Genomic DNA, 12,861 nt, shown 5'->3' on the forward strand with positions numbered 1-12,861 from the left:
AATCGGGTTTCAGCCCAATCTAAGGCTTGACCGGACAGCAGAGAGAGGACATATGTGATCTTTGCGCTATCATGAGAAAAACTTTGAGGCGAATGATTAAATATTATTGAACACTGTAAAATAAAACCCTTGCACCTACTGAGATCTCCGGAGAATCTCTCTGGCGTAGGTGGACAGATCTCCGAAAATGTGGACCGGACTGGCGGAACTGGGTCTGGGGATGGCGTGGGTTCAGGTGACGTTGATTGAGGAACCGAGTTTTGGAGAAAATTTGTGAGTTTTGCTAAGTGCCGGTTGGTCTCAGTCTGACCGGTGCTTAACTCTCGTAAGGCAGACTCATGGGTTTGTAATAGGGTATGTTGCTCCGATAGCGCTCTTCTGATAGCGGGGACGAATGGAAACGGCGTTTAAGACCCCCATTGGCCACTTCGAATATTTGGTCATGCCTTTTGGATTATCCAATGCTCCTGTGTTTTTTCAAGCCCTGGTCAATGATGTTCTGAGAGACTTCCTGAACATTTTTGTTTTTGTTTACCTTGACGATATCTTGATTTATTCAAAGTCACTAGCTGAACACAAGAATCATGTTCTTCTCATCCTTGAACGTTTGTTAGAGAACAAGTTGTATGTCAAAGCGGAAAAGTGTGAGTTTCACAAAGCCTCTGTTTCATTCCTGGGATTTATCCTAGAGGGCGGACAGGTAAGGCCAACGGAGGAGAAGATTCGGGCTGTTCTGGAATGGCCTACTCCCGAAACACGCAAACAACTGCAGCGATTCCTGGGCTTCGCTAACTTCTACCGCCGATTCATACGTAACTACAGTCAAACCGGCGTACCTTTAACCGCTCACACCTCTAACAAAACTGCATTCTGTTGGACTCTGGAGGCTGACGCCGCCTTCAGAAAACTTAAAAGCCTTTTCGCCAATGCTCCTGTCAGTCGAACCATCTCCCTCATAAACCGTAAGTTCTGGTGGTCCTCCGTTCACAAGGACGCCAAAGAATACGTTCACGCATGTGCAGTCTGTTCCAGGAACAAATCATCCCATCAGCCTCCTCCGACCACTACCCATACCCAAACGCCCATGGTCCCACATGTCCATTGACTTCGTCACCGTCTTATCCCCATCCCGAGGTATGACCACCATTCTCACCATTGTTGACCGTTTTTCTAAGGCTTGTCATTTAATCCCACTCAGCAAACTACCCACCTCTTTCTAGACTGCACACCTCCTCGTTAAACATGTTTTTCGTTTACATGGTATTCCCCAAGAAATCCTATCCGATCATGGATCCCAGTTTACCTCTCAGGTCTGGGGAACCTTCTGCGCAGCACTTAAAGTTCAGGTTTTGTTAATGTCTGGTTTTCACCCGCAGACTAATGGACAGACGGAAAGACTGAACCAGGAGCTGGAAGCAACCCTCCGCTGCTTTACCTCCTCTAACCCCTCCGAGTGGAGCAATTTCCTCCCGTGGGTAGAGTACTCTCATAACAGCCATGTTTCTGCCGCTACAGGTCTATCCCCGTTTGAAGTCTCTTTAGGGTATCAACCGCCATTATTGTCCTCCGAAGAGGAAGACATCGCGGTCACATTAGTCTGCCACCACATTCGTTGCTGTCAAAATGTCTGGAGAAACACCGTCCGCAACCTCAACAACACGGCCGAGCAGAACAAACGCCTAGCTGACTGTAAACGGCTCCCGGCTCCCATCTGCACTCCCGGCCAAAAGGTTTGGTTATTGTCCCGTGACATTCCTCTCAAATCCATGTCCAAGAAGCTCTCCCCCCAATTTATTGGTCCCTTTGAGATCAAAACTATCGTAAACCCATCTGTAGTTCGGCTCCACCTCCCAGCCTCCCTTTGCATCCACCCCACTTTTCATGTCTCACAGATAAAACCCGTCCAGATCAGCCCGCTGTGCCCTCCTTCCGAGCCCCCTCCTCGTGCCCAAGTGCGCTGTCAGCTCCATGAGTTCCCCCCTGGACCGGAACCGTATCTTACACCCACCTTATATGACATTAAACTATTTTTAGCTGATTCCTGCTTCTCCTGTGGTGTTCTGGATTTCGGCAAAGCAATTAGAACCTATCATGACACCTGCTGGTCTAAAACAAGGACAGTGAAAGTCTAACTGAAGGAAGACCGATCTTCATGTTGTACTGAATCCAAACACAAGTTCCTGTTTTAGCTGGCGATGCTCATGGCAGTTACTAACAAAAGTTGGTACTCTGTTAAATAAAGGCCGAATTGGATCTGACTCTCAGTGCAGCTCAGATCAATCCACTGTTTCTCCTTGTGACTGGTTTGTAGCACAAACTCTTTATCAGCTCCATGTTGAACACAAAGCAGCTTGATGTGAAAACTTTCCCCCTGCTGATCAGCTTGCTGTATGACAGAACAGTCTGTCAGACACGGGAAAGAAAAGGTAAATTTTTTTTTTACCCCTCCAGGGGGTCTTTTTGTGGGCTCTAGTGTCCCTTATATGATAGTAGGCTGACAGGAAATGGGGAAGAAGAGGGGAGAAGACATGCGGCAAATATCGTCGGGTCCGGGAGTCGAACCCGTGACGGCAGCGTCGAGGACTCAAGGCCTCCAAATGTGGGTCGCGCTAACCCCTACCCCACCATGGCACGCCCAGAAAAGGTTAATTTTACATCTGCGTACATATCCTCATACTCCGAGTAAGGAGTGAAGAACATGTGGGACCTTGAAAGTTTCACCCCAAATCCAAATATATTTCATGGTTCAGAAGAACAAAGATGGTGTTAAATTCACCCAGGTTTCCTTTTACAAAGTTTTAAAAGATGTGAGTCAAGTCATGCTGAGTTTGAGGAACTCCAGAATAAATAGTTTCATATCTACATGAACCCCCAGTGACCACACAGTCAAAGTTTTCTAAAACATTCCCACAGCTGATAAAAATTCACACAAACCGTATAATCCAACGTCAGGCTTTGGGTTGGTGTGTGTGCTACAAGTGGAAACACACATGCTCATGCACCCCCACGCACGCACACACAAATACACACGCACAACTTAAGATTCACCTGCAATCAGTAAACAATGTTTCTGACTGAGCCCAGAAAAACAAGAAGCATGGGGTGAAATGTTCAGCTAGTGAAACTTGTGTGAGTGTGTGTGCAAGTCTTGACAGAAGATCAGTGAACTGCAGATGTATGACTCTAACTGCAGCAGATGCCACTGTGAAAAAAAAAAAACAGAACCGCACAGATATTGTTGAGCAAAACAATCCTTTGATTTGCACTTCTTAATAAGGTAACAGTGACTGCAGGGCTGAGTTAATAGCAGGATATTACAACAGAGTACAGTTAAGAATCATGTTGACCCGGGAAGCCATTTATTTTCCCCTAATTAACAACCTGACAGTGAAATTCGTCACAACGGTTACACTCTACTAGTTTGGCTATTTTCACTCAACTATTAAATTATTGCCTGCCCATCACAGCTCCAAGAAGAATGATGTCTGATTTAAAATAACTTGCTGCTGTGTTAATCAAAAACGCAGCTTTTCACGGCTGCTGTGGGATAGTTGCTCCATCAACATGCGAAAGACAGAGCCAGGTCGTTTAAAGCGACATACTAATTACTTCCAAAATATGACAACAAGCTGAGAGGAGGAGGGTTCCCTGAACCGACATGCTGAGTGACTTCTTCACAGATCAAAACCTTAATTTTCTAAGATTTAAAAAATCTTTTTATTTACAACTGCATTACGAAAACAAAGATTTAACTTGAAGGTTTCTCTCTTAACTGCTTTATCTCTGACATTACAACGCCATTTAACTTGTTTTCATGTCTTTGTTTTATTAATTTAGCTTATATAATGTACAAGGGTGTGTTTTGTATTTTTGAAGTGAGGTGGTGTAAAGTTAGTTATAGTTCCTGTAACTGTAGAGGAAATATATCACAGTAAGTTTGTAAAATCGTGAACAAATCTTAAGAATAAAGCAAAACTAACAGAGTTCGACAGGAGCTTCCCTCGTCTCCGTAAAATGTTATGGTTGGGCTAAGTTTGTAGCTTTTTATATATATATACTGTACATACAGTATATATATATATATATATATATATATATATATATATATATATATATATATATATATATATGGATATGAACAACATCCATGTTACTAAGCAAACGAGGCGAAGTTTAGCATTTCATGACAAGAGTCCAAAACTTTTCAGCTATTCTGCATTTCTAAAATTAGCTAAAATGGTTAGCCTTCCAGTGCTTTTCATCTACAAACTAATCGCCATGGCAACAGGTTTAAGGGTCTCTCAAACTCATCGCCATGGCGACGAGGTAAGCAAGCTTAATAATCTAACTTTAAATAGTCAAACTATCCCTTTAAAAGACTCTTGTTGATTATTTCCTGAGGATTTACATAAATGTCTTTGCATGATGATCAGTAACCACAATCAAAACGTTTTATTTTTTTAGTATTTTAAAAAAACAAAATTACGTCTCATTGTTTTAACAAAATATGTGCAGACCCAAAATATAGTATAAATTAATCAATTAATTTGATTAATCATCATGTAAGCCATATATTCACGTATTAAGGTAATTGAGGCAGCTCCCCTTGAAAAAAAAATTCTAAAAAAGGAGAATTTTGGGGCGTGCTGTGGTGGCGCATGGGGTTAGCACGCCCCACGTTTGGAGGCCTTAGTCCTCGACGCGGACGTTCGGGTCCCGACGATCTTTGCCTCTCCTCAAGCCTCCTTCCTGTCTGCCTACTGTCGAAAAAATACGAGCCACTAGCGCCGCAAAAACTCTTTGGAGAAAAAAAAAAAAGGAGAATTTTTTTTACAGCAGAAGCAGAATGTGTTTTGTTTTACTCAAACATGGTTTTAGCGTGTGGTGATTAGACTCTCAGACTGCTTACCCTGTTGCTACCCAGTCCTAATACTCTTCTGAAGGAAAGCGTCAGAACAATCCCTAACAGCAGAGACAAATTTACTACAAACTTCGAAGCAACATCATTAATGAGGATCTTTGTTGCTGTGCAGCAGTGATCCTGAGTGGCAGCCTAGTTCAAGGCTGAGATATCTGGCAACAGGACAACACTTAAAAGTCTCACTTAAGGCTGACATGTCACTTGCAGATTTCCTGATCAGAGACCCACCACTGAATCAGATACGGTGAGCAGAGACTCTGCCTGACAGCTTCCAGATAGCAACAACGGATGATTCAGTACACTGAGCATCCACATCAAACCCCCTCCATCCTTCCAGCTCTGCAGCTTGTGAATCACCTGCATTATCAATAAGTCAGGTTTATTTCACAGCTGCAGGGTATATAAAAGAAGACCTGCACTGTTAACTACATAAACAATTACTGCCTGTCAAGAGGATCAAAAGCAAACAGTGCTGCACTTTCCAGTTTGGTTTCTCTCTCATGGCAGCTGCTGTTTTTCTCTCTTTGGACAGCTGACTCTAAGCTATCGCGGCAGATCAATAGTGGTTAAGCTCAGGTGAGATGAGGCAAGCCTGCGTGCAAACTGTATCTGAAGGATGGGCCTAATCTTTTGGTTTGAATAGAAAAGCCAGTGTGGATAGTACTCACATATGACTTTAAGGGTTTGCTTTCTGTGACTAGCCATGATGTTGCTAGTTTTGTAGCTAGTTTCTTAACTGGCTAGCTAGCTACTGAGCTAACTAACATCGGCTGTAAGGTTTCTTATCATTGATTTGCAACATTTTAGATTATGATAGCCTCTTTTGTAGCATTACCACTATAGCTTAGTTATGCTTTTAGCATGATCATACTCATCCTATAACAGTAACATTAGATTTTCACTTACAGCCTCAGCAAGTGATTCTTTTTCCATATACATGTACACAAGCCTTTTGAAAGGTTATTTCTTTTATTAATGAAAAATAAATGAATTTTTCTTCTTATGATGGAGTCAATGACATGCTGATCAGAACAACTGATGCATTTCAGGCTTTTCATGTTTTGTATTAATTGTGCCACAGCTATTTACTATGTATCATAACTTTTTTATTCTCAGGAATCATAACACTGAATTGACCTGAATTGTGACTGAGAGATAAATAAACTGCAGTTAATTAAGCTGCATATTGTTTCAGTCACAGAGCAGAGACCCCAGACGCAAGCATTCAATCTGTCCACCTAAAAATGTGAAATATTTACTAACTTATAGGAAAATGATTACATTTGCTAATTGGGGCCTGCCTATAGCAATGCATAGGGAGAGGATTAGGGTTAGGGTTAATGCAGGCTAATATGCCTGCATATTAGCCTGCATTATCTTTTTCTCTCAGGTTGCGCAGCAAGGCAGTTCATTAGCATTAGCCTTTTAGCTTAAATAAGCTATTAGCTATTTTTCTGACTTATTAGCCATGTTTAGTATACTGAATAGAGTAAGTCAATTATAGACAACATGCTAGTGATGCCCCACAGGCTAATGACAGCATTCACGCTAACATTAGCATTTTGGCTAATTTTAGCTGATACACTTACTTTATCATACTGAATGGTGCAAGTATATGTTAGTCAACATTCTTGTGATTCTCCTCATACTATTGCAGCTTTCTTTAGCATTGATGCTAATTCTTAGCATCGGAACGATGGGTCCAAACCGATGGGCAGACTTTGGAAGGCCCCGATTAAATTTCTTCAGGAATTTTCTAGTTTTTTTCTTATTGTTTCCTTGTAGTGATGCTGGGTGCAATAAGACATACATATATGGAGTTCAGCCCTGTTTTTTGGAAGATTTGTGCAATTTGCTTGATAAAGTTAAGCCCACCTAATTATATCACCACTTGTCATAAAACTGTGCTACCAAGCTCCTCTTTGTTTGAACCGGACACAGCCACAGATAATCATAATCCTAAGGCAACTTTTCAGCCTCACTTTTGATATCTTGATGTGAGACGTTCTCTGTCAGCCTCCCCGCCCCAGTTGAAAGATGAGGTAGATAATTCTACTGTTGTGTGAAATCTATGATGTGAAAAGATTTAATTAAGATAGGCCAAGGAGTCCTAATTAATTCTGCATCTTTGCACGTCGGGCTTACTGTCAAGAACAGAGGGAAAAGGCTTCGGCAGAATAAATTACAGGGACGCTGTAACCGTTCTTCAATCAATCTGAAGGAGGTGATGGAACTGATGCACTGGGTTTCCGCTTTCTCCCAGAGGTTCTGTTGGTTCTTGGTAATGTTTTTCCACAGTAAGTGAGCCCACTAGCACTTCTTTCACAGGCGTCCCACCATCTAAGATCAAATCACATTTCCGACCGGGAGTTTATTTTCACTGTCAGTCCTCTGGAGAGACCTGTCAGTGACAAAATGTGAAATTGAAAGCTTCCCTGCAAATGGGCTCTTGCTGGGCAAGTGGTGCTGAAGATGGTGACAGTCACTAGAGACCTCTGAACTATCTAAGGCTCCACTCTTCCATTACACCTTCCTTCCTCCTGGTCTCTGGCCTATATTGAATCCTTATTGGCCTTTGTTTAGTCACTCACCTCCAACTGAAATTGGATGAAATGAAAGGCCTTCCTCCTGGGAGCCATCTTCAGTGACTTTCCTGTCCCACTGAAGACTGAGACAGAAAAGTAAATCTATTTCTGTTCAATTACAACTATTTTTGGCCACAATCAACAACCCGTCTGAAGCTTGACATTAACCTATAATAGATGGCTATCGCAGTTGTACTCCAGCTCCTTGTCCTTGGCCGGTGGGGAAAGTACTGTCCATGTTTTTCTAAATCCGGACATTTAACAGCTTGAGGCAAAAGCCTCATTTATCAAGCATTTCTCCCAGCCAAGCCCCATTCCCCCAAGTCCAATATTAATCCCCCAAGCTGCAAATTCTATGAGCTTTCCAGCTTTGGCTAAACACGCAACAACTGTCTTATTATCAGGAGACGACAGGCAATAATGACTGTGTCCTAAGCTAAGCAACTGCTCCTTTGAGCTTTCAAAGAAAGCAGCTAATTAAAGGCTGCTTTATGACTTTTGTCACTTTTTGGACTGGTGATTATGGGCCATTCATTGGGGAAGATTCGTCAGCTATTTGTGTGTGGCACACACCATACATATCAAAATGCTTTTTGCTTTATGTTGTGCCAAACCTGCACATTTCTCCTCAGCAAGCCTTCAGACGCTTCCTCTGTGTTTGCAGAAGGAAATTCTTCGACTTTCTGCACTCTCTCCTCGTGCTAATAAGGACATCTCATCAACGGCATTTCAGAGACAAACTAGGCTGTTTAAAAATGCCTGCTCCTTGGTATTTTGTCTGTGATTTCCTGTAATTAAGTACTGTGGAGTGGAGCGTCCTTGGCTCTAAGGACAAGTTCAGTGGAACGAGCTCTGTGCTCTTTGAAGCCAATTTGAATAATGGCTCAGCTGCATTAGCACTCTGCTTGTCTCAAGCATCTCTCCCAATACCCCTCGACTCCTTCAGAAACTATACATTAAAAAAAGAGGGAATGTGGCCCACTGCCATATTTGGGCCAACTCTAATTGTCTAACTAATCTCCTCAACGTTAAATGACCCAGAGAAACCGGGTCCCAGAGGGCAGGCTTACCCAGCTGATTGGAGACTTTGCTTTTTGTTTTCCTTGGCATATTAAACCAACGTAGGCTGCTGGTGCAAAGCCTACAGAACTATTGGAAATGTAATTAAGTGCCAGGAGCGGCTTTTAAACGGTTGACTAGTGCAGAAACAAACTGTGCCCTTCAGGCAGCAAAAACTTTAATACATGGGAAATGAGTGGCTCAATCAATAGAGAGGACCTAATTTCTTTTGTAGAGGAAAATTCAATGCAAGGCGGGAGCGGGATGCTCCATTGTGCTGAGTGCCAGCTTTCAGCATGATAGTCAGAAACAGACCAACAGAGACCTCTCTGCCAGATCCAATCATTCATCAGGACAACTGCATCAGTCTTAAAAACCACAAAACAAATGGAGGCTTCAGACAGAGCTGGAGTTGAACCCCGGCGCTTTGGGATGGGGAGCAATGTGAGAAGGATCCAACATGCTCATAAAAACTCGCAATCATTTCACTTCTACAGTTAACAGATAATTATCTCCCAACAATTTCTAATCGGATTAGTTTAAGTGACATGTTTCACCAGTTGCTCTTAGTTTTGGTTTCTCCTCTGGCCGACTGTGTAATTATTAGAAACAGATTCAGAGAGTTCACTCTGCAATCTTTTGTCCATCAGAGGTTTTGGGACCATCAGAAGACTTTTCTCTGCACTGAGCAACTCAAAATGATGCCACACCTTCAAACAGGAGGCCATCCCTGGCAACTGAGTCCATCTACAAAAGAAAAAACCAGCCCAACTATAAAACACTGTCTCACTGTGTTACTGCTGATAAATATTCATGATAGCAGCTTGAAAACCAGCTGTTTTCCTCCAATTAAAGCTCTCAGACTTACAGTTTTTTAGAAATAGGCTGTTGCTTTTTGTTAAATTAGCAGTTCGTGTTTCTGGCCAAGAACAAAACTGAAACAATAAAGAACCGTAGTGCGAGATTTATATCGGTCGCCTGGGAAGAGAACACACGGATAACAAGCCGAGATGAAAGTGACGCTTCCTGGCTGTGTTTTCTCCAGGTGCATGAAGTAATGTTGGGATGTTCACACAGACAGGAAGATGCATTATCTGACTATAGACATGAGCTTCATCCCAGCTAGATGAAGAGAGGAGATCAAATCAAGTCATCAAAGGGGCCAGAGCAGAAATGATCCAGTGCCTGCCCTACCAACGGCACAGAAACAAAATGCAGTGCGGCTAAATCTGGTAGGGAGATGGCCGCCCCCTTCAGAGGTCTGCTGTCTGAGGTGTCGCTCTGCAGAAACCCAATAAAGACAGAACAGAGGACTTACCATCAGGAGGCTGGGCCGGAGTGAAGTGAGACGGTTTGTCTGAAAGAGACACAAACAGACAGAAACAGTTTAGTTTGGGGAAATCTGAAGATTCCTCTGGGTTAAAGCCAAGTAACTGAGTTGCTTCAAAAGTAAAAATAAAGATTAAAAAAAGAAAGAAAGTGAACAGATTCTCTCTGTGTGCTTTTCTATCTAAACCCGCTGGAACAGTGTGGCTGGCCCCTGCAGGGATCAGGCTGAGCTAATCGGACAGGAGTGAGTTTCAGCGATATCAGCATCATCACCGTGTCGTGACAGTCACTTCTCCTAATCATCCCCAAACATACGCCATGACTCCGCATAGTGCAAGAGTACAACAAGTATTTGAGAACAGAGGGATTTATTTTTGATGTTCTTGTCTGGTTGAAAAGTTCAAGGTAAGACAGTAAATGTTCACAACAATGAAGGAGCAGGGAACAGACACTCAGCTCCAACCCACCTGCAGACACGTGGAGTAAATCTGAAACTTTCCCCCAGTAATACATCACATGACATCATGCTGCTCCGCCAAGACAATGACATATGACGGCCCGGTGTGTGGGAGTCAGAACATCAGAGCTGGAGTGTCAAATGGCTGGGAAAGCCTCAGCTGGACGGCCTGCTGTAACCCAAGACCTTCACAGGTTCCACACCTCGGCCGCTTAATGTGAGGCGGCCTCTTATTATTTCACACGGCAGGGTGTGCGAATAAATCAGAAAACATCAACTTTTTTATTGCTGCTACACTAAATGATTATTTTTTTAATTATAGGGTACAAAGTATGGGAATAAGCTATTTTCCAACCCCAAGGAAATGTTATATACAATAAAAATAAGTAAAGTGTGTAATTTCTGATATTAGGCAACCGATGTTCTCATTTGAGAGGCAGTAAAGAGGAACGGTTTGTTCGCTAGATAATGGTATATTCAAATTACAGCAGATTAAACACTGTGGATAGAATAACTGATTAAAAACTCATCATTTTAGCAGCAAATAGGAATCATCAAGTGTGATAATGTTGTATAGCTATAAAATATGACAGAAACATTATCAGAGAGAACTGTGAGACGTTATTTTGCTCCAGGAATGAATTGATGTGAGGATGTAAACACATTCAGCTCATGAGTCAACACATAATACTGAATTCACCCAAAGTTTTTTTGGACAAACTGAGTCATGCTTTATTTCTGTGGTTTTTATTTGACAGATCTCTACACAAACCGAGAGAAAGGGAAGATACACTAATTGGGCTCAGAGTCAAACCTGGACCGCTTGTAGCAGCCCTAAGTCTACGCTTCTGTAATCACTCCAGCAGTCTCTTTTTGCTATTTTTATCTGAATCTAAGGAGCCTCTAATACTAGAATATGTTCAGAATAGAATATCGTATTTCATTTTTGATTAGTTTGAACATTTAAGTTTTTTTTTTTCCAAAAGTTACCCATTTACTCTAGCCTGGCCATTCCATTCTCAGTCTGAGCTTTTTCCCGTTGATTTGGATTGTCTCCAGTTCATTTTTGACTGAGCCAATCAGTGAACAGGAGGAGTGGTGAAGGATGCCGTTGATCTTCTGCTCAGTTTTAGATTGTACCCTGCCTGTAGTTTTAGCAAGGGCAGCGGAGGAAGTGAAGGAAGCCGTTCAGTCAGTGATAAACCTCCAAATATTTAACATAACCAGTCGCCTTGTTCAGATCAGCTCTTCTCTCTTCACTGTGGAGGATGGCTGTTGACAGTGAAAACAATTTCTGGTAAGCTTTATAGCATTCAAGTGCCTCACTACATACGTCACGGACAAATGTTAGTGATTGGGTAAAAATAAAAACCGCCACGCCTTCAGAAAGTAATTGGGCAGTCCAAGGTACAGCCTTTACTAGCTAACTTTCTCATAACAATTGGACAAAAACTGAAAAACTGCTTCTTTTCTTTCTTTAAAATAAGAGCTTCAAACGTAAATAAGATTGTCAGGCTTAAAGCACACAGGGATTATAATAATAGCTTACAATTAGCCATGATAGATAAGTCCTAGTCTGCTCACTGTACCCTCAACTGCAAAGCCATTGTCAAGTACATTTTTCATCTGTGTTCTTCCATTAAGGTCCTCTAGAATCTTCTTTGACATTACAATGACAATGACATTGCGCTGAAGACACAGCAGATAAACAAGGGAGCACATAAAGGCAGATCTGCTGTTCACCTCATTTGGATTATTTATCCCTCAGGGACGAAAAGAGACGACATTAATAAAGAGGTAGGAAAATCACGTTAGTATTTCTTTTCAGCCCTTTTCTTCTCTCTTTGAGTAGCCAGTGTACCACCCTGTTGTTCCTCCCTTAGTCTGTAGTGAAAACTGCATCTCATAGTAAAGTAAAGTGGATAAACAGCCAAAATCAGTATGGACATGGAGAGGAATTTAGTTCTCTGAATAAAGTCACATGCTGACTGCAATCCAGTTGCTCTGTACAGGACCAACTTCGGGTTGCTGAATAAATATTGTGGAGTTTTTATATCATGATATCTTGTGGCCTCTTGAATTGATGTACAAAAATATATCTATCCTGCTTACTAAAAGCAGGATAGATATCCTGCTTACTTGAAAATGTCTGGCATTGACATTCTGGAGAAATCTCCAGAAATGGAGATTTCTGCAGAAAGTGTCACGATGCAGCCCAAAAGTTTAAAGCGTACCAGGAAACTGTAGCGCCAAGCTCGACCCACCTGAACCACCATCTGCACCCTGGCAGTCCATCCGGCCGTGTGAGTCACTGAGCAAAGCCCCAGTGAGCCAAACAAACACACCAACACAAATGTGCAACAAAGGTTGAGCAACCACCCAAACGTCTCTTTCATGTTCTGCAAACTGTGTGAGGGATAATGAGGAAGATGCAACACATCACTTCAATTACCTCGCTGTGGCATTCTTTATTTTTATTTTATTTTCTAGAGAGGGTGGAGGAGTGGTCC

At 42.2% G+C, this 12,861-nt stretch overlaps 1 protein-coding gene and 1 long non-coding RNA gene across 11 annotated transcripts in view; both read right to left on the bottom strand.

Moving 5' to 3' along the window:
- The window catches only part of agrn (agrin), a 466,151-nt gene that overhangs the window by 287,413 nt on the left and 165,877 nt on the right, over positions 1 to 12,861 (bottom strand). For all 10 annotated transcript variants that reach the window (XM_032562688.1, XM_032562681.1, XM_032562697.1 and 7 more), the window contains one exon: positions 9,884 to 9,922. In XM_032562688.1, coding sequence (XP_032418579.1) covers positions 9,884 to 9,922 — 39 coding nt within the window. The remainder of the gene's footprint in view (positions 1 to 9,883; positions 9,923 to 12,861) is intronic.
- On the bottom strand, positions 1,952 to 2,498 carry LOC116720212 (uncharacterized). Its single transcript, XR_004339352.1, has 2 exons — positions 2,134 to 2,498; positions 1,952 to 2,086 (listed from the first exon to the last, which is right to left on the bottom strand). It is a non-coding gene; the product is annotated as an uncharacterized LOC116720212 (long non-coding RNA).

The sequence above is a fragment of the Xiphophorus hellerii genome, chromosome 1, assembly GCF_003331165.1.
Source record: "Xiphophorus hellerii strain 12219 chromosome 1, Xiphophorus_hellerii-4.1, whole genome shotgun sequence".
NCBI classification, from domain to species: domain Eukaryota; kingdom Metazoa; phylum Chordata; class Actinopteri; order Cyprinodontiformes; family Poeciliidae; genus Xiphophorus; species Xiphophorus hellerii.